Source organism: Lygodium microphyllum, chromosome 17 (genome assembly GCF_053477565.2).
Source record: "Lygodium microphyllum isolate KBCC chromosome 17, Lygodium_microphyllum_v1.1.10, whole genome shotgun sequence".
NCBI lineage: Eukaryota > Viridiplantae > Streptophyta > Polypodiopsida > Schizaeales > Lygodiaceae > Lygodium > Lygodium microphyllum.
Window position 1 is genome coordinate 51,833,964 of NC_141151.1, and position 26,106 is coordinate 51,860,069.

General features: G+C 41.8%; 2 protein-coding genes across 2 annotated transcripts in view; one reads left to right on the forward strand and one right to left on the reverse strand.

Annotated features, from left to right (window-relative positions):
• The window catches only part of LOC148021886 (uncharacterized), a 60,133-nt gene extending 40,491 nt beyond the window's left edge, over positions 1–19,642 (forward strand). Inside the window, exons 2-4 of the mRNA XM_087697405.1 lie at positions 18,401–18,450; positions 18,576–18,628; positions 18,722–19,642. Of these exons, the coding sequence (XP_087553531.1) occupies positions 18,401–18,450; positions 18,576–18,628; positions 18,722–19,192 (574 nt within the window). The 3' untranslated portion in view covers positions 19,193–19,642. The remainder of the gene's footprint in view (positions 1–18,400; positions 18,451–18,575; positions 18,629–18,721) is intronic.
• Positions 10,463–11,588, reverse strand: LOC148021887 (uncharacterized). The gene is made up of 2 exons (XM_087698064.1): positions 11,044–11,588; positions 10,463–10,538 (listed from the first exon to the last, which is right to left on the reverse strand). Exons 1-2 carry the CDS (start codon positions 11,586–11,588, stop codon positions 10,463–10,465), a joined length of 621 nt encoding a protein of 206 aa, XP_087554190.1.
• Positions 19,643–26,106: the final 6,464 nt, after the last annotated feature.

A 26,106-nucleotide genomic window follows, 5' to 3' on the forward strand; every position in this document is an offset into this window, starting at 1 on the left:
GCTGGTTGGGAGGCCGGCCTGGCTCGTACCATCAAGACGTGGCGGGAGGTGTACAGGATGGCGGACGAGGAGGTGCTGCAGTGAGTATCATGCTGCCAGAGAGGAGTGGAGTTGAGATGAAGGAAGATAGACGCAACAATACCTCTGGAGTGGCTTGCTCCCCAGATATGAGTGCCGATAGAGCCCGGGGAGGTATGGGGTGCTAGGTTCTCACTAGCAGGCATCCCCCTACAAGTGGCAGGTAGAGTGGGCGGTGCCCCGCAGGGGACTTTCTTCACCGTTCAGGAGGGGGGGTGTCTGGCCCTTGATAGAGGGCAGCAGGATGAGGGGATAGTTGCCCTTTCGTGGAGGAGGATTCGGATGGTGGGCCTTCAGGGGAAGACATGGCGACTGGACCCTTATGTTTTTTGGAAGGAGCTCAGGGAGTGGCGCCTTTGGATTTGGGAGGGCAGACCACTTGATGAGCTAGAGTGGGATCTAGGAGAGTGACTATGGTTGGCCACTGCAGTCACCAAGAAGCCACCAAGGTTCCTAGAGTACATTGCCAGGATTGGCAGACACGTACTGATGCAGGAGGACATGGATTGGGCGTTGTCACGTAGCAGGCATTGGACGGAGCACGGCATTACGGAGCCGTTCCGACGGACTTTCTGGCACCACCTATGGGATAGCTGGAGGCCGAGGAGAGTATTGTATTTCTTATGGTTGGTGGCACATGGAGGCTTGGCGGTGGGAAGTTGGCTTGCCCAGATGCAGGAGGGAGGTCGCAAGCGCTGCACACAGCAGCCTCTGGAAACCCCAAAGCACTGCCTTTGGTCATGTGAGGAGGCGCAGCTCGTGTGGAGAGGAGCACGCCACATCCTTCGCCGTATAGCACCCAACCTTGGATGTATCTTATGGGGAGCTTTTTGCTGGCAGGCAGATAGCCAGGGCTATCGCCTTTTGTATGAGGTTGGGATGCAGGACATGATATTCATCATTGAGGTAGGGTCATGCGCAGTGGTCGGTTTGGAGGCTCTACCCATCCGTTAGGTACTGGAACCCACAGCAGATCGCTCTGAGGTATGGGAGATCATAGGGAGTCTTACTGGATGGCATATCTGGAAGGCGTGGTATGAGGAGACTTTCGGTGGAGAGAGACTTTCAGCATAGGTGACCTTAGCAGAGCTCTGGACCTCCATCATCCACTCCCTCCGCGGCCGTTGGGATCAGGTGCAGGGCGAGTCTAGGGCTCGTCAGGAACTCCGTAGTCATTTCATGCATACTTGGGGTGGCCAGGACCTGTTTTTCGTGATGCAGGCAGGCAGCCCCAGATGGCGATACACCCTCCCTCCATGGTTTCTTGCCCCCATCCCCTCCAGACCGCCTTGAGAGGCTTGTATTCATGATGTATTTGTGACTTTGCATCAGCTCCAGCTAGTCTGTTGAGCATGAGCACTCCGTTGTAATTAGTTTTTTTGAGTAATATAATCCGGTACATTTTATCGGGAAAAAAAAAGGTTGACTGTCTTTCTTCTCTTCCTTGCTATCATGTGTCTTCTTGCCCTTTCCTTTCTCTTTCTTCCATTTGTAGTAGTCACGTTTAAAGTGACTCTTCTTGCCACAATGATGGCATTCAACATCTTTGCCATGTAATTAATTTACTGTGTCCCTTGCTATCATATTTGCCTTTCTGCTATGATCTACCCCTAGTATGCAAAGCACTGGAAGACTTATTGGATGCATTGTTCTGCTGATTCATTTCTTCCATGAGTAGAGCACTCTCTATATCAGCATACAAAAGGATCACATTAGAATTGCTCAGAGCAGTCCTGAATGTATCCCAACTCTTTGGTAGAGTGCAAAGCAAGAAAGTAGCCTTAAATTCCTCATCAATCATGAACTTCAAGGCAACTGGCTGGCTGAAAATGGAGTTAAACTCACTCAAGTGAGTAGACATTGCGGCACCTTCTTTCATACGCAAATCCATAAGCTTTTTCAGCCAATACACTTTGCTTGCAACACTCTAGTGCTTCTGTGCATATAGTTCTTCTAGTCGAGTCCATATAGCATATGCAGAATCCAAACCTTCAATATTAAACAACGAGGCATCAGAAATTGATAGCTGAATGGTTGAGCGTGCAAGCTCATTTAACTCATCTCAATCTTCCTGTTCCATGTCCGTGGGCTTTGCCCCTTGTGTTTTGATCGGCTTTGCTTGCTTCTTTTGCAATAGGATATTGTAGCACTGCTTTTGCCAAACTGCAAAGCTATGTGCTCCTTCAAGCTTCTTTATGTGCATTAGATTACTGATGTCATTGCTACCAGCCATGTTTCTCAGCCCAAAAGTGACAAAAAGACGGCAAATGCAGGCCCAAAACTGTCACCCAAGTGACCAAGGTACAAACAAGTACCAACCAGCAATAAATGATCACGTAGAAGCACATATTTCAGATCTGTAATTAAATTTTCAGAAGCACCAAACCATGTGCTACAGCATTCCACAACTGATTACAGCTTGGGTATATGCATCACATTACATGAGAAATCCCAAATTTTAGCTGCAATTTCTGTTGTACATGTACCTTCGGGCATAAAATTTGACACGAATGTTCAAAAGCCCCAAAATTTTTGTGCTCAAAGCATCAACCACACATCTGCATTTTCTCTGTCATGCATAGAACATGCCAATTTTGCCAAAATAGAGCAATTTCAGCAAAACCCCCAAAATTTACCAAGTGTTGATGTCCAAATTGCATGGAATTTAACCTGCATGTACATAAAATGACCAAATGTTGCACAGATTTTTCCCAAACTGCAAAAGCCCCAAATTGCACGGGGTCCAATGTGCATCAATGTCGAGAAATCGGGTAAATTTCAGCCCAATTTGTGCATGTACATTAAAAGCCCCAAATATCAGAGGCAAAATGTCACAAATTCCTGCAATTTTTGAGACAAATGGTATTTGCTCTGCATCACAATCCCCAAATCTGGGAAAAGCCCCAAATTTTTGAGCCAAGATTGCACAAATCTGACCTTTTGTGCTTGTGTGCACGAACCTTGGATAGAGAGAGAGGAATTTCAAAAGATTTTGAATAAAAAGAAAAAAAAATGGATGACGGGTCCGTTGATCCGTCAGTTGTGCGCCGTGAGCCCCGCTGCCGGTTCTGTTCGTCGCATGCCTGCCGTCGCGCGCCTGTTCGTCAGTCGCCACATTGGTCAACACACCGTCCGTTGCTGCCTGTCGCATGTGCCCGCTGCCCGCTGCCCGCTTGTGTCTTCAGCGCTGTAGTCGTCTCCTCGTCGCGTGTGCCTTGTGGCGCCTAGTCGTGGCTGCCTGCTACTGCTGTCATGTTTGCTACAAGTCGCGCGCCCCTTGTGAGCTGTCACCTGTAATCGAGCAGTCTCGTCGATTGCCTGCGACTTGTCTTTCACACTTGCTTGACTGCCCTAATGACGTTTTGACCTGCTCGCTACTTGGAAATGTTGCCTGCTTCTGCTTGTCTACTACTCGTTTCTTGTCTGCCGACGGTCACATACTCAACAGCTATACGTGAGCTGTCTTTGACCTCGAGGAGTGTGCACTTTGCACTCTGATACCAATTTGTAGTGACTAGGCACGAAGATCGAGATAGTAGGTATTACTTAGGCGCGGAGAGAGAGAGTGTGTGAGAGAGAGAGAGAGAGTAGAGCAGAGAGTGAGCACGTTTTTAGGTACAATGACAAGTGTGTACCTCTAGGTTTTTAGATAGATATATATGTGTAAGTACAAGTGCTAAGGGTGTGTTCACACTCCAGCACATTTAAAGGCATGAGGGCTTTATTCCCAACAATTGTACTAAAGTGAAAAATACTAACAGGGTGGAAAGTGCAAAGGCCACTCAACATTGATAGGCTTCGCCTGATGCAAAATGCAACATGACCTTGCAAATTGCAGGTTGAAGTGGATAGTAACAGACTGCCTAGTAGTTGTGGATTCCAAGTGCAAGGAAAATTGCACCTGTAGATGACGCTTATTGAGCAGAATGGTGGATAGACTAGTCGTCTTCGTAGATCTCTAGCTCCCACGCGTGGCTCTGATACCATGTGGGAGTGTGCAATGGAAAAGAAAGTGAACATAGAGAAATAAGATAGAGAGAGAACACAGGTGAGAGAAGAAGCAATATGATTGCAATGGCTGAAGGTATAAGGTTGTTGTCACGAGGATGTAAAATTTATTGCTTTGCTTAACATTTGATGAAAAGTTAAGCAAATGTGCAGATGTGACTTGCACATGTGAGCTGTATGTTAATTATTTCATAGCGTGGGATGTAGGATCCCTAGATATCAATTGATACCAAAGGCAAAAGTTGTAATAAGCTATGTATGATAGATATTAGTGATACCTTGGGTGAGATTTTGGCCTAGACCAATATATTGGCCACTAATATCAGTGGTGATATTAGAGACTAGGTATTAATTAATTAATTAATGCCAGTCTAAGGGCAAGTAACTTCTAAGGGATACTCAGAAGAAAATTGGCATAGCCAATTTAATTATTGACTGGTGGAATTTATTTTTTGAGTATTAGAATAATCTAAAAATTAATTTAATAAGCTGGATAATGTTGAAAAATGGAATTAGATGGTTTTCACTTGGCAAAACTTGCCTATGCAAGTGGAAAAAACGTTTTTGGGACTGGTGGAAGTCTATTTCAGCCATTGAGAGAGAGGAGGAGGAGGCTATTAGAGAGCAAGATGTTACTGATGTGATTTGCCACCATCAGGGACTAGTGCTATAGTAGGCAATAGCAATTTGGAGCCCTCTAAGTGTAGGTAATAGCAGCCCAAGGTCCTTTTGGTATAGATGATAGTATACAGGAGGGGGAAACAATCTTTTTTGGTGGTTCTAAGCTATAGGTGATAGCTTTTATTGCTATTTGAGGAGGGTAGCAACTTTTAAGTGTTTCTTATGATGAAACTTTGAAATTTCTCTTTCTACAGCATTCTCTCTTATCCCCCAGCCATCTCTCAAGTTATCTCAATATTTTCTAGTAGCTTGAGCCATCAAAGGAAGAGATTTCAATGAATCTTTGCTCTAAACTCTAATTTACAGCAGAAATCAGGGTTTGTGCCAGGCACCTTGGGATGTGTGCACAGAATTGAGGACCTAGGACTTGAATTCTAGCGATTGAAATTAAAGAATTTTAGGGAGATTCAAGAGGTCAGCCAGTCAATATCAGATTTGTGGCTAAATTTGTCTTTCAAGGAGCAAGATGAAGGCCGATCCCTGAGCAAATCAAGGGACAAATTGGTTTGGAGGTTGTTAGTCAATTTTGATAACAAGAGGCACTTGGATTAGCAAAGGAGATCAGAGGATCTCACTTATGCTCCTTCTATTTGTAATATAAGATAAAGAAATACTGCAAGGGGCACTAGTTTTGGGGCCAACAGGGTGTCCAATGTGCAAGATTAAAGTAGTAAAGTGTGCTTTTTGAGTTTATTTGAATTTTATGCTTGTTGTAATTAGTGCTCAATCAGGTTATTTACCACCCTATCCAAGCAACACACAGCTCTACGTGATAGTGTGGGTGCTAAACAGTAGCAAGGGGGATGAGAGAATGAGAAGGGCTAGGTGATCACGAAGGATCAATGATGGATAATTAGTTGGAGGGTAGACTACCTATAAACTGGGGCCACAATTGGTAATTGAGTGGCCAAGCCCAAAATGTGGGCACTTAGGACTACCAAAAGTGCCCAAAAAGAAATGTACTAATGTGCCCCTCATTTGAAGTGCCTAAAGCACATAAAATGACAGACACACAATATCAGAGCTGCCAATGTCCTCGTTTGACACAGATTGAGGCTCATAAGCTGGAGATGACCACATAGGAGGGGATCAGGAGACAAAAATGTCCTAGATGGGGGTTATATGATGGGTGGCTTCACTATCCACCATCCAAATAGGAGATAATATGCTTGGTCGGGTAGAGTGGGCCTTTGTGGGTGCCTTGTTAGAAGGTAACTCCAGAATGTGGACTAAGCTTGAACCCTCTGATGTCTCCATGGAGAGGAGATGAGCGTCATGCTGAGTAGACAAGGCAGGCATGCCTTTTGGAGTTGAGAACGATATTGTTTGTGATGGCTGATCGGTGGGATTGTTGCCTGGCGATCCCTCTCCACAATTGGCAACTCCTTCTAGACCACTTCCTGTTGTTGGCAACCATCCAAACATTGTCGCCTTGTTGTTTTTGCTATCACCTGGTTGGGAGGACCACATCAACATTTGTGTTTGTAGTTTTTCTGATGTCGCCTAGTTTCTCTCTCTTCTTAAGTACCTACACTTTTAGTCTTTCTCTCTCCTCAATGCCTATTTGCATTAGATCCAGCTTGTAGAGCTGCATTTGCTGGTGCTTGACCCTTGGAGGTTGCCTTGTTGCGTTTTGGGATCCATTCGAAGTATGACACACTCTATAGCTCATTATCACTACTTGAGACAGTTTGAGGTTCATTATTCATTCATTCCATAATGTGTTTGTTGCACGAGTACTGTATTTTTAGTAGACATTCACTTCAATATTCTTGGTGTTCATTTTCTTTGAGTTACACTAACCCTAAGTGTGTTCTATCAATTTGTGCTTTGTTGTACAATTGGTTTTGTGTTTTCTGTGTTTAGAGCATTTCTTCACAACCTGCAAGCTACAAAGACGAGATTGCGGCTGAATAGTGGGCAGCCTACCTATTTATAGAAACTTGAAAGTTTGGCTCGTCCCAAATAGGGCTTGTGCTTATGGGACATAGACACTCTCTAGGTGTGCAATTTTTTCTAATAAAGAGGTTTAATTCATTAATTAATCATGTTTTGGGATTGTTTTAAAGAAGCTAATGCATTTTGAACTCAACATCCAATGCTAAGTTTCATAGACACGCTTGAAACGCAACCTTTGGAGATGGCTCCTATGCTAGTCAAGAATGCGAAGGCACAACCACCAAGGTAGTAGTCCATCTATCATGAAAAAATAGACTAGAAAGTAGAGAAAATTATGGTTAAAAAATAAAAATACCTCAATTGAAAAAAAAAGACAAATGCCAAGATAAGGAAAAAGGATGTCGGATCTTGAGAGAGAAGATACTATCTTTGTCTCCATGTTGATGGAGACAATACAGCAAGAACCGAAAAACCAAACCTTCAACCCAAGTAGGACCTGCAACATACATGCAATGTTAGTGCTAACAAAAATACAAAACCTAGAATGAAAGGATTAAGAAATCAACTTGTATAGTGGATGTTTCATATTGAGATGCTTTGGATATTGTGTTGAATGAAAAATAGAGCTAAAAGAGTTTTAGATGCAATGGAAGTAAATAGAAGAAGGAAGTGTGCAAGGTAACACTTGAAAAAGTGCGTTAAGTCTAAAGGAAACTAGCCTAAGGTCCCTAAGGATGACCTACGATGCCTAAGAAACTAGCCTAGGGGAAGATAATGATTGAACTAGTCAGAGATACCATGAGGCACTAACTAAGGGGGAGATCTAGGATCCACCACATCAATGGTGGCCAACCATTGATGAGCATGGATATGAGGGGGTGGAGAAAATGCACTACCTCCTCGGGGAAGATCCCCTTTCAACTTCCTTGGGGTGACACCACCATCACCGAAAGGGCTGAGGTTGGTTTTGGTAGATAGAGTGCTGTCCTCCAAAGCAAGACCATAATGCCTCAACAGAGCCTCCATTGAAGTAGCAGCTTGAGAAAGCATTAGAGGATCTGAAGATCAAGTGATATGAGCCATGGTGAATCAACACATGAGGTATAGTGTAATTAGGAATAAGCCAAAATCCATGATAGCCTTAGGCATGGCCATGGCTAAAACACAGAGAACTCAAACACGAAGGCACAAAATGCAAACGCAAACACAAACAAAGAAGAAAGATAACTCTGAAGTGAATGAATGAATGCTGTAAATGAAGAAAAGAGTGTACAAGATGCTCAAGGCTTGAGCTGTCTAACATCTGATGGCTCTTGTGGGAGTGGGCTGAGGGTGTTGTCGATGTATGATGTCCATAGGAGATGGATCCCCAGAGTTGTAACCGCTAGTTGGAGTTGAGATAAGGCTGAAGACCGAAGGTCAGCAGGCTGGAAACCAAAACGCAGTAGTCTCTGGGGCCGGAACTGGTAGATGCAGCAATGTAACTGCTTGAAGATGATGGCAATTATTCATTTTGATCATTGAAGGCTATAGGAAGCCGGACAACAAGAGAGGAACATGAAGATGATGCTGATTGGGCATGCATTGTAGTAAACACAAGCTGTAGCATGCACCGGAAGTGGTTTGATAGCAGGGCGGCAGCAGTGGATACGACGTAGTTGGTGATGATGTGGCAGCAATCCTAATGGGATGGATAGCCACTGGAGGGAGAGTTGGTGGCCAAAACTTGCAAGACAAGGGATGAGGCTGACTGTGGGATGCCTGTGTATTTATAGATGAGTGGATCCTCCCAAATTAGGATTTGGCTTATGGGACACAAACACTCTGTAGGACCACACATTGTTTAATGAAAGTTTGCATAATGTACACGTGTTGGGGCTGTTTTAAAGAACTAATCAGTTGATAAAGGGCACTTATACCTAGGAGAAGTGTTGGAAGAAATACCCTCACCTTGGTTCGGGAGCGAAGGATGGAGCTAAAATGTTAGAGCCCTCCTCTATTTCTACACCAGGTGTTACACGTGATTTTGTACTCCTCCACATGCATGAGATGGAGGAGTCTTCTTCATCGGTTGCAAAGCAGCCTTGGCTCATTGATAGTGGTGCTTCAAGTCATAAGACTCCTCGAGGAGAATTGCTACAAGATTTTCATCCATCAAAGGTTCTAGTCACTATTGGTGCCATTTGCTTGGTGCCTTTTAGTGGTGTTGGCACTTTGCCATTATTTCTTGACCATCCATCGAGCTCCGTTTCAAAAGTCCTACATGTTTTAGACTTGGGCTTCCCACTCTTTATTCATGGCCTTATTTGACTCGATATCTAGGTTGTCTTTGCTGAGCAAGTCACATGCTTAATTAATGAAAAAGGCAAATTTGGTACGCGGGTCCTTATTCCTTTTGTGCATGTTCTCACTCCTTTGTTGTGTTCGGTCCATTTGCCATCACCAGGCCATAGATTGCCTCCTTATGCTTGTGTTCGATACTCCATGAGCCATGCGACAAGTGGCAGCCCTCCCTCTTCATCAAGCGTCAATGTATAGCATGTGTTTGGCCCTTTTGAGTCGTATAAGCCAAAACCCTCTTTTGTTTCTCCTTTTGGTGTGTGGGATCCGGATGGTTTTCAATATGTTAACTTTAATTAAGGAGGCTCTTGAAGCAGATACCCTTTATCAGGTGTATCTCTACCATCTGTTTCATTTGAGCAAGTAAACCACACTTCTCAACTCCCTCCCATCCCACCACTATCTTCTCCATATTCTAATCTACTCACATCTTTATTCCAAAATCTTGAATAATACTCCGCTTTTGCTCAAAGTACACTATGGGTTGGATCTTCCATCTCAGCCAAGGTGGTTTCATATGTTTAGTACGATACGATTCGTACGTGAACTAGTGAAGTACAGAACATATACAAAAACTTCAAGAATAAAATACGTTGTTTTGCATGTTCATTAAAAAATATGCGTAAACTTATATATATGTATATATAATAATACATACAAAATGTGCAACTTAAAGATAGATCAATCATCACAAAGTTTCATGAATCAGAGACTAGAGTTTGGAAAACAATTGCAATGCCATATAGGTCTAAAGAGTCGAAACTAGAGTCATGTATAGAGTTTTGCAAAAAGATACATTAATCGCAAATATCCATAAAAGAACTCAAAATGCATAATGAGAAATGGACTAAGGACAAAATGTCTAGATTCATGAGGATGGCTCATCATCAGGCTCAAACACATTGGAAGGTGGAGAGTAGTCCTCAATAGAAGAGGCCTCAAATGGCTCACCAAAGTCACCGTCACTTACAACATTCCCATCATCATGATACTTAAGCTCCCTAATTGGAGCATCCTCTACACCAACTACATGTGCAGTAGAGGAACTCCTAGAGTCTCGCCTCACATAGGTCTTGATGGTTGGTGTAGGGCCAGTCCTAGTGCTCGCAATAGCAACAACTCGACGGCCCCTATGTGTGTGACTTGACAGTCGATCTCCTCTAGCTCCATGTAGAGATCCTTAAAGATGGTCTCATGCTCCTCATTTCGCTCCTTGTTGATACTTTTCAAGATATCCTTGCTTAACTTGATCTCATCAACATTCACCTAATTGAAGTAAATTGATAATTTGCATGTAGAATCTAACTCGTTATTTCAAATACGTAATAATAAGTGGAATACAACTTGTTGCTTTCAAGTTCTAACTTTACCTGTCTAGCCATGGGCATCTCATGCATAGTTCGAAACATATACAAGTTAGAGCGACGATAAATTAGTCACTCTAATTGCCATATGCTTAACTTGATTTGGATCTTGGTGTGAATGAGAGAATATGCTGACCAGTTTCTTTCACATGCACTAGCCGAACAATCCTACATTAGACAAAAAATTCAAATTGTTTCAAAATTTAAATTTAATGGTCATTAATTACATAACAATTTAGCTTTAGGTGACAACTTACAAGTGGGTATTTACAACTTACTTGTGTGAGTAATTTAAGGGTAATCTTTTGGATAGTGGGTACGTGATATCCAAAAGATTCCCACAAAAAAAGAGGCTTGACCAAAGAGACCCTCTTTTAGCTTGCATAGAGTGCTGGCAAAAATAGTTCCTCTTTGGTCACTATAATTGATGATTTCTTGTAAGATGGAACTTTATAAGTAGGATGTAAGAGGGCAACCAATTTGTGGATGGGTTTTCTCATCCACTTCCATCTTTTCTCCACTAAGTAAAGGATGTCATCACGCCTTGGTGTGGCATCCAATATGTCAACACTACATTAATAAGAAAAAACATTTAATGTAGTCACGGAGAATGTGGAAATTGAAACTCTTTACTTTAAACTTAATTAACTTATGAAAAAACAAGTGTAGTTACCTTGGGTCCTCCGCATCTAGTACTTTGCTTGCCTTGATCTCCTCAATGGCCTCTCTCATGAAGTGCACGAGAAGCCCCAAGGTGGCGCCCTCCATGTGAGTTATGCATAGAACCCTATATAAGGGGGTAATAGCAATGACTAGCACTCGTACATCATTCCAAAATGCCTCTCTCAAGCAAAGCCTCTGAATGGCTTTCCCCTCCTTCATACTTGAGAGTGGCTCCTCTTGTAGCCATGCCTTGAATTGCTGCAAAACCATGGCTTGATGAATTTTGTTGTGCACGTCATATAGTCGCTTTAAAAGCAACCACATGGCGGCAAAACGGATCTTGGAGGGCTTCTTTAACTCTAGATTACTATAGGCGCAATAGATAGCCAAGGCTTTTACCTTCTTGGCGATGAAATCAATTATGAGACAACCATCCCCAACAATCTTCCTCACCCATTCCAATAACCCTATGTCTTTCATGAGGAGATCAATGCAATGGGTGGCACAAGGGGTCCATACAATGAATGAGAACTCCGCTTCAAGCAAGTGGTCCATCCTTCGACAATTGGAAGCATTGTTGGTGACCACTTGCAGCAGGTTGGTCACACCAACCTACATGGCACAAGTGAAAGAGGGGATAGGTTTGAGTTATAATGGAGTCATGGATCATGGAGATAGAGATTCATGAATAATGATGGAGAATGAAGAGGTAGAGGTTTATGAAGAGAGAGAGTAAACTATAATGTATGAATATTGAAACACAAAATGAGTAACGAATCATTGAATCATAAACAAAAAATAGATTATCTCAATGATAGCTTGGCGAATATATGAGTATATGAATGCACCTGTAGTTCTTCGTTCTCTTTGCCCCACATCCACAGCCCGCAAAAAGAATGTGCCAAGAGGTGAAGAAACAAGGATGTTGATGATGCCTTGTTTCTTCCAATTGCTCCATCCATCGGAAAGTATGATGCAACCATACTTTGCCCATCCGGCACGCACATGCTTGAGAGATTTATTGATTCTCTCTCTCTCTCTCTCTCTCATCGAGCTTCTTGGTCTGCATGTCATTGTAGCTAACACCATACCACCCCTTGCATGGGCCAACCGTAGCAATGGCTTTGACCATTCTCTTCCACCTATCTACTCGAAGCAAGTGGAATGGGAGATTGCACTCAATGATAGTGCGTGCAATCTCTATCTCCTCATTCCTTTGCCTCTCTTTGAGAAAAGACAAAGGACCAGAAACACCACCCGTGGCTTCTTGTAGTGAGGCTTGCCTACACGGCCTTTTACTCCCAAAGGTGGTGGTGGAGCCTGAGGCCGTTGAGGTGTATGGGCTAGGTGAAGGTGTAGGAGTAGGTGTATAAGAAGGTGTTTCGGAAACATCCATTTCCATGTCGGGGAAAACCACCTCTTGAGCTTTTGCCATACTCAATGACACATGGCTACTTTGACGAGAGAGGGGAGAGTACTTCATGATCCCATTTGCTATGGGTTGAGGGATGGAAGGGCATGGGCCACATTGACCACCCACCTGGGTTAAGTGGATGATGAGCCTTGTCATGCTGTTGGCCATCATCTTCCCACAAAACTTCCAAGTCCAACAGTAGCAATTTGCATTGCCTGAGGCCTTCACAAGATTTGTGGTGTATAGACCAACGGCTTCATGAAGAGGCTTCGGCATTGTGGATAGGGATAGGAAGAGGAAGAGGGAGGTGGATAAAATGAAGAGAGAGGGCAAGAGATAGGGAGAGGAGAGGAAGAGGAGGTGAGGGAATGGGATAGGGAAAGGGAGAGCAAGACTCATGAGGAAGAGGGATAGGGATAGGAGAGGGAGATAAGTGGAAGAGGAGAGGGAGGGAAAGGGATAGGGAAAGGGAGAGCTAGAGGTAGAGACCTGAGGGATAGGGATAGGAGAGGGGAGAAGACTTAAGAGAAAGATAAGGTATTGGAGGTGCTTCAAGCTTGAGCCCAAGGGGGCAAGATTGAAGGAGGTGGCTGATTTTTGGATGAAGAGGTAAGAAAGGGGGTTGCCCTTTATAGTGGGCTGAGGTGAGGGAGAGGAGAGGAGAGAAGTTAGAAAGAGGAGAACTTTCAAAAGATCCATAATGCCCATGTCACATAAGCCGTTAGCCAAACGGCTAGAAAAACAGGCAGAATAAAATGAGTAGAAATTCGAAAATCGCGCAATCTCCAACGGTCACATCCAGTCGGCACCTGCTGCAACAGAGGGAACCCTTCATGGAACCATATGGAACATCTCTACGGTACGGTACCACACGGAACATTTCGTGCTTGCACGGAATGCAACCCTGATTTTAGCTCCTAGCATTTTCTCTTTCTTCATCCCACCATCTATCCATTCACTATATCTCTTGTTGCATTGTGAGGGGGAGTGCCACCCTTTAACACTATACCTTCCACCTACCCTCACTTTATCACATCCTTACACTTGGGGATGGCTATGATAGGGATCCCCCTCACTAACCCCGGACACTTGCAACCTCCCCACACGACCTTTTAGATGCAAGGATATCCATCCTCTGCTTATGGACTGTCGTTACACATTCCTTGGGTTACTCCTGCGCAGGGATTTCCATCCTCTGCTTCACGTGTCCCTATCTCTCTACCTTGGGCTCCTCAGGCAGTTACTGTGCCCATACCAAGTTCGGCCATGCCCACATTTGGATCTGTTGTGCACACTTCTCGTATGCATGGTGGGCACTTTGGATTCCTTTCCAAAGTGTTGAAGGCTGAGAGGAGAAGGGGATGCCATGTCATGAAGAGCCAGTGAGTTTACTTGCAGCTGTGGCTATTAGCCAGTAAACCAGGCTATCATGTCTAGGAGGAGCTATTGTTGTAGCAATAAAGAGGCCATAAGAAGGCTTTGAGGGGGTGGTCCCACTGTTGTAACTCCCATCTTCTATTCACCGTTTCATATTTGTATGAATGCAAGAGGGACTATCTTTATGAAGGCAGGGTGCAGGGGTGCTGTTGGAAAGGTCAGGGTAGTTCTCTGGTGAGGAGGGTCAATTAGATGTGTCCTGAAGTAGTTTTGAAATACAGGCCAGATTCGCGCAGTGACAAAGGGAGATCTACTATGTACACCTTTTCTTTCCTTCATATTTTGCTGTTCAAGTAGGTACAACAGGCTCAGAACTGATCAGAGGCATACGTGTTTACTTGACACGGATTACTGCTGAGGATTGGCAATTGAAATCACTATGCATGCTGTCATATGCAGAATAAACAACATGTCTGCTCTCCATGGGATATGCTAGAGCTGCCATACCTGTCCATAAATGACCTGGGCCATCATTGTGAAATACAAAGGCACTAGCTCCAGGCTGCTGCTGTAATTCAACTGCTGCAAAGGTCACAAAGACAATCTAGAAGAGGTTTCTTTATGGGGGCTGCTATTAGCAGAGGTAGAATGCTTTTAATATCATCTATGAGGTACATTTTTCTTCCTTTGTGTTAATGAGGGTCTGAAGATGGAGGCTTTCACCAAAAGAGTTTCCATATCCCTGAATGGAAAGAGCAGCAGAATTACTGCATGAATGACCAGAGCTACTGGTAGCCAGATCAGTGCGAATGAGCAGATGTTGCTTGATGGGTACTAGACCGCAGACACTGTTGATGCTGTTGGAGAGCATCCTCCAGAACTATTTTTTGTATGTATTAAAGGGTCATTGCTGTTGATGAAGACGAGAAAATCTTTGACCTGTTTTAGCCAGGGCTCAGTAGGGAAAATTGAGAATCAATTTGCTATAGCAGTTGTATTATAACAGAAACATTTAGAGGGACACCATGATTATCAATTTGGAGGAGGTTGTTGAGAAACCACATCATTCAATGCAGTTTCCCTTCTTCATTTCCATTTTTGGTTTCCGTGTCCAGCCCCAAAAAGGCTTTCTAGGGCCGTGCAAGAGAGTCGGAAGGCCACTCCAAAGACTTCAGTGGGAGAGACTTGAGATTTTTTTGTGCCTATATATTTGGTACCACCCATTCGTTACTCACTCACTCATTCCTTTTCATGAGACCATCATCTCTCTCTCTCTCTCTCTCTCTCCTCTCCTTCCACCATTGCCATCTCCTATTGCCAGATGCCAGCCTTCACCATCATTTGGGCTGTGTTTTGGCGGCAGCCTCCCTCCTCAGTTGGTACTTCCCTTCCATCATTGGCAATAGCTCTTCTATGCTCCTACACCTTGCATTTGGATTCTACACCCACCTGGCGTCAACTTTCACTTGCTTGGTGTGATCTTCCGCCTATCAAGCATCATCCCTCACCTTGCATTTGGCAGCCTAGAGGTGTTTTTTGCATCTTGCATCTTCATCCATCAATAGGTGTCATCATTAGAGATAGTTGGAGTTTGCGTTTTGCAGCTCGATTGTCCCCTTCCATCAGGCAGCATCACACCTTTAATTGGCTTCATCATCATCATCAAAGGCTGTCTTCATTTGTGTTTTCAGCTTCTAGGTCATCCTTACCATTTGCTGTCACATCCACCTATTGGTGTCAGCTCATTAGGCTTGCGTTTGCAAACTTAGAGGCTCCTCAACCTTCGACAATAGTCTCCCTGCTCGAGGCAACTAGTCTTCATCCTTGGGCTACAGATTTAGAGAGTTTTCTTCGACAGTCTTCTTGCTCCAGGCAACACCTTATCATCCCTCCATTTGCAGACCCAGAGGCTTCTTCAATAGTCTCCCTGATCCAAGGTATAGACTGCAAAAAAACAAGAGTTCACATACAATATAACCCAAAATTTGGCCAAAATTAGACAAAATTTGCTGCAAAAAGTTCAAAAATTAGTCAAAAACTGCCAAAAACAGCAAAAACGGCCTAGTAATGCAAGCACCCAGCCAGGAGTAGAAGTAGAGGCACCAAAACGCAGGCTGAAATGGACACGCAGGCTGTACGGATGTTGACGTCAGCAGAAAACATAGGTAAAACAGGTCGCTTGGTTGGAGTAGCAGTTGCTTGATCAGCAAGGGTGTTAACAATCCTGAAGTCAGCAAGAAAACACAGCAGGAGCACTAATCCTGAAATCTAATACCATGTCAGAAGTGATGCAGCAATGGAAGCATAAACATGTGCTGAAATAAATTGCTGAACACATGACAAAAGAAAAGAAAGAGAGAACACAATACAGATGAGAACTCAAATGTATGCTCGGGCAATAGAATCCATATACCAGGACATGAGACAGTACAGAAGCAATGTGAGTCATTGGCTGTGGAGGCATTGGCACATGCTCCCTCTCCCCAAGAACTGTTAGGTGATAAATGAATGAGGAGGGAGCTTGAGAATATATAGGCCAAATAAATGCCATAAAATATGACTGGTCGGCTGGTTGCAAATAATGCCAAATCCCAATAAATACTAAAATATCTCTAGTGCCCAACCTGCTGTACCACATTACAAACTCAGCCATGAACTGACTAATCTGCTAATAGTTGGTTCCATGGTTTTGTTAGTGTGACCCTCAGAGAAGTGGTTGGTCTATGGATGGAAATCATCCTGAGCACCTTTGTTGTGCCCATTCCACGGTTCCCTTTTGTCATTGTAGCCCTTTGTTCTTTGTAGCCTTTTGTCTTTGTGTGTTCTTTTCTACCTGTCTTTGACTCCACCTTGGTTGGCCATAAGGCCCTTTGTAAGTATTTCTATTTGTTAATTGCAAAATCCCCCTCACACACACGCGCGTGCAGAATTGTTCATCTGAGAGGGCTTCTTCATTGGCAGTTTATCATCATTCAACTTGTAGACATTCTTTTCAATAATGATTTGCTTTCTTGGCGCTGCGGTTTCTTTAGTCCCATTGTTAGTCATATAGTCAAATTGTAACTCTTGTAAAGTTAGTTATATAGTTTGCTTGTTTCTGTAATTCTAGTGATTAATACAATTACCCTTTCACACAGAGAGAGAGAGAGAGAGAGAGAGAGAGAGAGAGAGAGAGAGCATAAGCATTCTCTTCGGCAAGGTTGTCCTCTCAGCCCTTTGCTGTTTGCTTTATTCACTCATCTGATGCTTTCATTGTTGGACAAGTTAGTCGATCAAGGTGAGATTGTTGGTATAACTCTTCCCAGTGGGGTCAAACTTTTGGGGCAATCTTTAGCAGATGATTCCTTCATGTTTCTTAAGGCTGATCGCTCAAATGTCAATTGAGCAATGGTTGCATGGAATATTTTTGCGATGGTATCGGGACTTCATATTAACACTCAGAAATCTACATTGCTTTCTTGCACGGAAAATGATTTGCAGGCCTTGGGCTGGCATGGAATTGTGATTCCTAAGGGAAACATAATCAAACACTAGGGTTATCCTATTGGCGAGGATGTAGCTCCTCGTGCATTGTTGGATTGGATGTCATCCCGTATTCATGATCGGTTCATGTACTGGAAGTACCAAGGTTGGCCTCTTCATGTGAGACTTAAGGTTGCTCAACACATCATGATCAGTATGATTTCGTTTTTCTAGCCTCTGCTTCCTTGGACCAAGAAGTCTCTTCTGGAATTGGTTCAACCTATCCAATTTCTATTGTGGGAAAATAAAGGGAATCACTTGGGCCAGTTGTGGATTTCGTGGCAGTGTATTACTACTCCTAAAAGGATGGGGGGAGCAGCTTTGTTGGATGTTAACTTGCATATGGCAGCCTTGAGGCTAGCACTTTTGCGGGCACTATGTATAGAGAGTCATCCATGGTTAGATATTGCAAAATGTTTTATAGAAAATACTGGAATCTCTCATGGCAGCACGGTTATTCATGCTTCTTGATGGCATGTGCTTAATTCCACAAGACTTGTAAAGGTCTGCCAATCTTTTCTCCTTTCTCATTTCATCTCATCTTGGCAGGCGATGTTACGTTTTGCAGTTTGAGCATAAGCATTATCACAAAACATGAACAATGGTAGTGACAATAGAATGAAGAATTTGGACAAAGCAAAATAAAAGCGCCTAGTCAAAATGAGCACCAATTCCAATGGACTGGTGCTCGATCTTGTCAGGTCCACCTACAAACACTTATATTTTAGTCAGTTTCTTGTTTTTTTACAGCTGTGACATTAGCAGCCTGCTTTTGTACAGTTTCACTTTGTGTTAGCATTACTGGTAATAACCAATTGGATCAGAGAATCACCAAGCGGGGTGGTGGTGTGTGCATATATGTATTTATGTACTTATGCAGCCGATTTTAATACACGATTCATTGTCTGAGAAGTGATGTGGCCTAAAATTGTAGTTGGTTACTCTTTGTATCCTATTTGCCAGCAAAGCAGGGGTCCATGAAGGTTTTCATTGTTCTTAGAGTAATTAGTAGTAATTCTTGCTGTTTCTTAAGAAAAATGCTGTGTCTTTTCAGGTGGGACTTTCACTTGTGGCAGTGTTTCATTGCTTGTTTACCTCCGTTGGGTAAGTCTACTAGTTATTTATAACCTTTATGTGGCACGCATCTGTCTGTCTTTCTTCTGTATCTACATTTGAATACACATAATTAGCTGAAGTACAGCTCATTCCAACATTACCATGCTTGGCAGCTGTTTATTTGATAGCACAGTATGCAAGGCGTGAGGCAAGAAGAATGGCACAGGTGACTACTCTTGATCTAACGTAGGAGGTTGCATGCTTTATTTTAACATAGATTTAATTGTCTTATCTATGTGAGTTATTTTGACTTCAACAGGAGAAAGGAATCCCTCTAAAAGGAGAGGAATCTAAAGATACGGATCAGAAGCCTATTGATGGAGCTGGTTCAAGTGGGGATGGCGCATCAAAAGAAGAAACTGTAAAGCTGACAGATATTCAACTATTGAAAGAGCGTCTGGAAGCAATTGAGAGAAAATTAAAAGAAATGGAAGTCTCAAAAGATACAAAAGAAAGTACACCGAAAGTGCAAGAAAACACTACGAAAGTGCCTAACACAGCATCCCAAAGCTTGCCTGACAAGGAGTCTGCGGCAGATAGCTATGCCAGTGCTGCATCACAAAACACAGCCAAGGCATCTGGGGAAAATAGCCGTGCTAGCATTGCATCACAAAGCTCAGACAAGGCATGTGGGGGAGATAGCCATGGCAGCACTGCATCACAAAGCTCACCCAATGTGGAGGCTAAGATTCCAGAGACAAAACAAGGAAAAAGTCTCGAGAGAAAATGAGATTTCATGGAAAACTGGAGTGGCATTGGAATTTGCGGAGTCCCAGTCACAGGTATACCCCCACCAAGGCATTAGCTTTATTTGGTGAGTGGTGATGGACTAGTGCGGAGCAAAATTGAGGAGGGTTAAACTTGCAATAGAGTCTGCGATGCAGCAGTTGTTGGAAGCTTTCACTGAGTTCTTGACTGCTTGTCGAGGCTGGGTAAAGCTTTGTCCTGTAATGTTAATGCTGCAGGTCAGCAGGGAAGGCATGCCAAACCATATCTGAGCAATTCTTACTACAGTGGCTTGGCTCTCTAGAATTGGGAGGAGTTTTCAAGTGATTGGCCTTTCCAATAGCATCCTTACTGGGTAGATTAGTTTCAAGAGAAATGGTGACATGAGTGAGGAAGGAGACATACTGTGTAGACTTTCATGGCCAAGATTTCTGACGATGAGCTTTTAATTTTTGGTACATGAGTGTTTCCTTCTGTCATAAAGTTTTGACTTATGCAAGATTCAATGGGCCAGGAGGCAGCATAATACCATCTCATTTACATTTCTCTATGGGTGTAGAATTCGTGACAATCCCTTCACTGAGGTTGCAGAGTGAACCTAAACATTTTGAATATCTGGAGTTTACTGAGAATTTATTTGTTTAGGATTTTCTGGACTGGTGCCTGCATTTCTTTTTGATTACAAACTGGCTGCAGGGGTAGTAAGATACTTTTGGAAGACTCCTTGATTTAAGCTGTGTTGTCGTGTCAGCATTCTATTGGTTATGAGTTTGGCTTATTTCTACTCTTTTTTAGGTCCTGCTGAGAGATTGTTGTGGAGAGAGAGAGAGAGAGGGGGATTGGTTGGCACTGAAGGGTAGTTGCACTTGGGCATTCAAAACAAAACTTGGTGGAAATATGTGGTGTTTATTTGGAGAAGGTTGGTGGGTGGTTTTCCTGCTGCCGTAATATTTCCAATGGCTCTGCTTCTTTTGCATTTCTAGTGAAGAGACTTCTCATCATCGTTTTCTTTCCTGCCCGTTGGCAAGAATGGTATGGTTGCTTCTGTTTGCTATTTGGTGTCGTGCGGTTGGGCCTGCCATGTGTCCAATAGATTGGGCTTTTGGAAAACCATGATTGACAGATTTTGTGCAGCCATATGTGAATGCTGTTTTTCATTTTCTGCATTTCTGGGGTTATTGGCATATCTAGACTATGTCCGAATTGTGTTTATTTTCGATTCTGCTTTTGGAGTGCACAGTCACATTACCCACCTGAGAGGGCTTCTTCATTGGTAGTTCAGCATTGTGTGGTTGTGGACATTCTTCCTAGGGATGATTTGCTTTGTTGGCATGCTCTGGTTTCTTGTCTCATTGTCAGACATATAGTTCACTTGTGACTCTTATATTCCCAATCATATAGTTCACTTGTAATTTGTGTTTTTGGTAATTAATACAATTACACTCTTTACCAGGGCGGGGAGAGAGAGAGAGAGAGATAGAGGGGGGAGAGAGAGGATTTCACTTTTTCGGGAAAAAAAGAGGATTTCAATTTTTGCATTTGCTGTACGTTTTCATTTTAGCATGATGCGGAACCTCTTGCCCATGTGTTGCAACCATTGTGAAGTACCCAGTTAAGAGGAAGCTTCTTGGGAAGTGACAAGGCAAAGAGAGAAAGTAAGCCGAGAGAAAGATATAAGATGAAGAGAAATTTGGGTATGTTATAGGTTAAGTATTTTACTATCTATAAATTTGGGCATATCATGCATTGTACATAATATCGTTTGATATATGCAAATGTTTTTAACTTGTTCGGATAGGCAAAATAGCCAAAAATGGACACGGCAATTGTTAAATAGACTTTTGAGTGGAGGTATTTGTTATTGGCCAAAGCTTGGTTTGCCATTCCTTGGTGATTATTGTTGAACATGTGACATTTGGTGAAGGCGTAGGTCTTGCTTCTGACTAGAAGGTGAACCGCCCAACATCACCACACATGTTCTACTTCCCCAACATAAATAGGTCCTCTCATGTATTCAAAGTTTTAGTACCTAAAGCATCTTAGAAGAGATGCTACAAGCCATTTCAAATTTGGTGTTTCAAGTAAGTCACATGAATTAATCCTTAATGAGTTTCATGACAAATCAAACCAACAATAGTTAGAGATATGTATAGTGAAGACATGCCTTAAACATTTAGGTTTCCCCATTGAGGACACTTGGATTGACCATTTCGAAAATGTTTTTTAAGTTATCATTAGTGGACTTTTGAGTGTGCCAAGCATTAGAAGTGTGCATATCATTGGAAGGAATAATAGACAATCATGTGAAATAGAAATGGTCATTGACAAAATAATACAAAATTATGTACAATAGAATGACAAGAATTGAAATAGAGGCCTAAAGAACTAGTAGCACAATTTGCACTAAAACTTAATGAATTGCTTAGAGCAAATCCCTCCATGATTGAAGCCATGAAATTGTTTTTTTAATGACCATGCATTCATGCAGAATTAAAGTACAAGGTCAAGGTCCAACAACATTGCATGAGGCTATGTAAAGAGCCAAAATAATTGAGGGTAGTAGTTGAGTCATCAATTCAACTTTCCAAGCATGTTTATGGACATTGATGTTTGAAATATTCAATGGCACAAATATTGATAAGGAGCAAATAATCAAATTGTAGATGCAATGTCAAGAAACCAGGTACAAAACACGGAACTACAACCAAAAGATCTAATAAATTCTATGTAGATCCACAATTCAACTTAACGAATGATATGTACTCTTCCATAAACACTAGATATAACAAAAATTTCATGATAAAGGATAATCTTTGTTATATACAAGGAAAAAGTTGGATTTTTACATGCCTCAAGCACTCACAAAACAATACATCAAATATTTTCGCTCACACACTTTGGTCAATCACATGGTAGTTCAAAATGTGTTAAAAATTGAAGGAAGATATATAGTTTTCCAATGTATTTAGAAGTAGATTAACATCACTTTACATTAGTGCATTGAAAGTCAAGAGACTAAGAGCCCCAAAACAAAGGTAGGACAATTGAGACCAATACAAGTGTAATAACCAATCAACTTATTTGGTTGGGATATAACATGACCATATCTAGACTCTCACAAAGAAACATGCACATTGTAGTATTTACAATATCTTTAACCCATTGATGTGAAGCCAAGGTTGGTTTGGATATCACAACAAACACCATAACAAAGTTCTTACTAAAATAGCCATTGCACATGTTGTAGAGCAATTGTGTTGATTAAAGTAAATAGCTCATTAGCTAACTGATTGAAATAGTCACATCAAGTTGGGAATTTTCACAGAGGTTTACTTCACTTTACCATCCACAAATGAAAATCTCATTAGAAGCATGTATAAGGCAATAAAGCAAATGCTAAGAATATACGTGTATCTTGGTTTAAAAAATTGGGAACAACACCTCCAATATATTATATATGCCTACCATGCATTAGCCTAAGACTCAACTAGATTAGGCCATTAAAGCATTGTGTGGAAAATATCCATAGTTCCTACCTCACACCTACATAAAAATGATGGAGCCATATTGAAAAGATGTAGTCCAATGGGCACATAAATTTAGTAAAATAACAAGTGAAACCTATTATATCATCAGTACGATGGCTATCTTCTATAGCCAAATACTTAGAACAAGCCTCCAAAGGAAGCTCATGAATTGTGTGCATTGCTTTTCTTTTTGATGCTAGGAGAGGAGGCATATTCCATGATGGATTCCGTGAGACCATGGTGGATTCCGTGAGGTTTTGCAGTGGATTCCGTAAAACTATATCTATTTGCCGGGGCTCGTACACAAGGTGAATTCCTTGTGTGAGAAGTTGATGGGGACGCTTGTCCTTCTCGGGCGTCATGTTAATTTAATATGTAAGTGGGTGATTCCATGGTAGGTGATTCCGCAAAATACATATTTAAATTAATGGGCGTTTATGAGTTTAGAGTGCACTTGTATTAAATTAAGGTTAGGACAGAGTTCCAACCTATTTATTTATTTTGTAGTTAAAGATTGCTAGGTATTCACTTTTGTCGGTTTAATTTTATTATTTTCTAACAATTGTGAATGCTTTAGTTGGTGTGTAGAGCAAGCAGTGGTGGCGTTGGGAAGCACTGGTGGGCGATAGCGTATATTCAAATTACCTAGAAGAAATTATCATTTTTGATGGACACACGTCTTATCATTAAAGGCATGGTGGCACTAATATTTATTTAAGCGTGCTTATTTATTGAAGTACTTGACAAATATTTATTATTTTGTATGAGCATGGACGCACAGTTTAAATATTTCATTATTGGACATTGTATTTGGACACAACCCAACTTTTGGGCCGCCCAACCGCTTTATTCTTTATTTGGACAAAAGCAAACATAAAAGATAAATCATGCTTATTGTAAAAGTAGATTATTTTTGAGCTTTGAGATGAATAAATTTATAAATACATGCCTTGTGAAGCGCTCACACAAGGCATGGGGGGAGATTGTATCCAATTTATCTTTTTGTCTCATGTTATGCAAATCTTCTTTCTTGCTTTTTGAGCTTAAGTAGAGCTCTTTGTTCTTGGGGACCTTCTGGTGCTCGCTACGTACGTATGCAGCATCCGATTTGTGCATCAGTGGTATCAGAGCGAAGTTGAGATCAAGGGCTTCCAATCGCTTACCATCTTGCACGAAGGCGAAGCTCCTGGAACGAACGGGCTCTATAGTCAGACTTGCGATGCGAACTGTCAATACCAGCATTGTTCCTAGCGGTGAAGAACCCCCTGCTGTGCTATTGAATCGCGAAGGGCCACTCTCTATCGATGGAGGACCACCTGAGAAGTTCCTTTGCAATACATTTTTTTTTTTTGGAAGACAAAGAAGAAAAACTTCATTAACATTAATCTTTAAGCCTAATAAAAGCTTAAGAAAGAGCTTAAGCTCTTAATCTCATTATCAGCAGTGTCAGTATGTACTGACAGGCGTTGAATCCGTCATTGTCGAAGTCCTCCTGTTCTTGCTGATTTCAAAAATTTTTCTTGAGCTTTAATAAAGCTTAAGGCTTAAAAGCTTACTAAAGCTTAAAGATTTTTATATTTAAATTTCCCTCTTAGCGAGTGTTCACATTGAGTTCTTCTCCAAATCAACCTCAAACCAGTTTTACAACTCAAGCAAGCCCCTATTCGTACATGTACTCTGACAGAGACAGTTTCTAGCAAGCAAACTGACACACACAGTCTATTTCCTGCTTGAAGAAGACATTCATCAATTACCGTACCCGCAAAAGAAGAAAGATCGCAAAAAGCCATATAAACAAAAAAGAAGCAAGCCTTGTAAACCCAATCTTGAGCTACGCTCATCCCACTAACAAGATTTCAAGTGTGTGAGGTTGTTTAAAATTTTGCAGGATGTTCGATCAAAATATGGAAGATTTTATGGCCGAAGGTGATTTACCGGAACCAACGGTGGAACAAAAATTGGACCTAATTATGATGCAGCTTCAAGAGAAACGAAGAGCACGTCAAACTTTGCAAGCTCAATGGGCTACTCTTCAACGATCTACTGTCGATCAAGTTGGACCACAACCCGAAGATGTTATATGACGTACGATCAATGTGACACTCGAAGCCAAAAATTAGGATGTTTACTGCAGTCCATAATTCAACACTTGGTTAATCTGGTACTCCCGACTGACAATAAAGAATGAAAGAAGATTCAAGTGTATAATGGCTAGGAAACTTCATGTCCTGAGAGGTAGAAGGAGATCTTGACTAAAAACTCCATGAAACCTATAGGAGAGCTTCAAGAAAGGGGAAAGAAAACCCTCTCTTTGAAAAGTAACCACAATTTGTTTCTTTTTCAAGTTTGGTTAACTCTATTTGACCAAGTTACCTTCAAAAATTGTATGAAAATTTGATGATGACCTGCTATTTTATCCATTCACTACCATATCTATCTCTTCCATCTTCAAAGATATCCATATTTTGTCTTCTTCTAGCTGTAGATGTCTTGCAAGTCACTGTCCATGTCTTGTACTTGTAGTACTTGTTTGAGATTGGTTTTTATGATGAAAATTAGGATTGAATATAAAGAAAAGAGGAGAAAAAAATGGATCAAAGACCAATGCTTTGATACCACTTGTCAAGGAGAGGATTGGAGAGAGAAAAAGAGGAGGGATAGAGAAGACTATAGAAGAGAGAGAAGAAGGAGTGCAGAAGAGAGAGAAAGAGAGTGATGAGGAGAGAGAAAGACTAGGAAAGGAGAGAGAAAGACAAAAAAAGAAGAGAAGCAATAGAAGCTGTAAACAAGGAGGTGAGGTAAGACACAGTAATATATTAATGTTCTAAAAAAGATGTAAAAAATTACGTCTCTCTCTTTTATACATATGCCAGTGTGACAAGGAATTATTATTATTTCTACAATAAACATCTCTTCTTCCTAGCTTCTTACATCACACGTCTCCATATGAGAAAATGTATGAAAGGGCACCTATAGTTACATACCTTAAGGTGTTTGGTTTGAGGAAAAAGATGAAACCAAAGGCTGTTAAATGCATCTTTCTTGGTATCTCGATGAGAAGAAGGGTTACAAATGCTATGATCATATTACCAAAGAGATTCACATAAGCAAGGATGTGTGATTTAGTGAGTATGAGTCTTAGGATCAATCGAAAGCTATAGTTGAGATGGATGTTTCTGAGAGTCGTGATGATGATGGTTATGTAAAGAAAATTGCAACAAATAATGGTCAAAGTAATCATCATGTTGAGGTTTTGTTTGACCTCAAAATCATGAAAAAAGATGTGGTACTTATAGTCCATGGAGTGGGAGGTGGAAGAGTGCACAAGCGAGTGCAAAATTTATACAAGGAAAGAAGCCCATGGGTGAAAGTTCTGAGGATGAGTCTATGC

Coding starts and splice junctions, on each gene's coding strand:
- LOC148021887 (XM_087698064.1), bottom strand. CDS start 11,588: ATGGACCACTTGCTTGAAGCGGAGTTCTCATTCATTGTATGGACCCCT. Junction 10,539..11,043: donor CTAGATGCGGAGGACCCAAG/GTAACTACACTT, acceptor TGTCTAATGTAG/GATTGTTCGGCTAGTGCATG.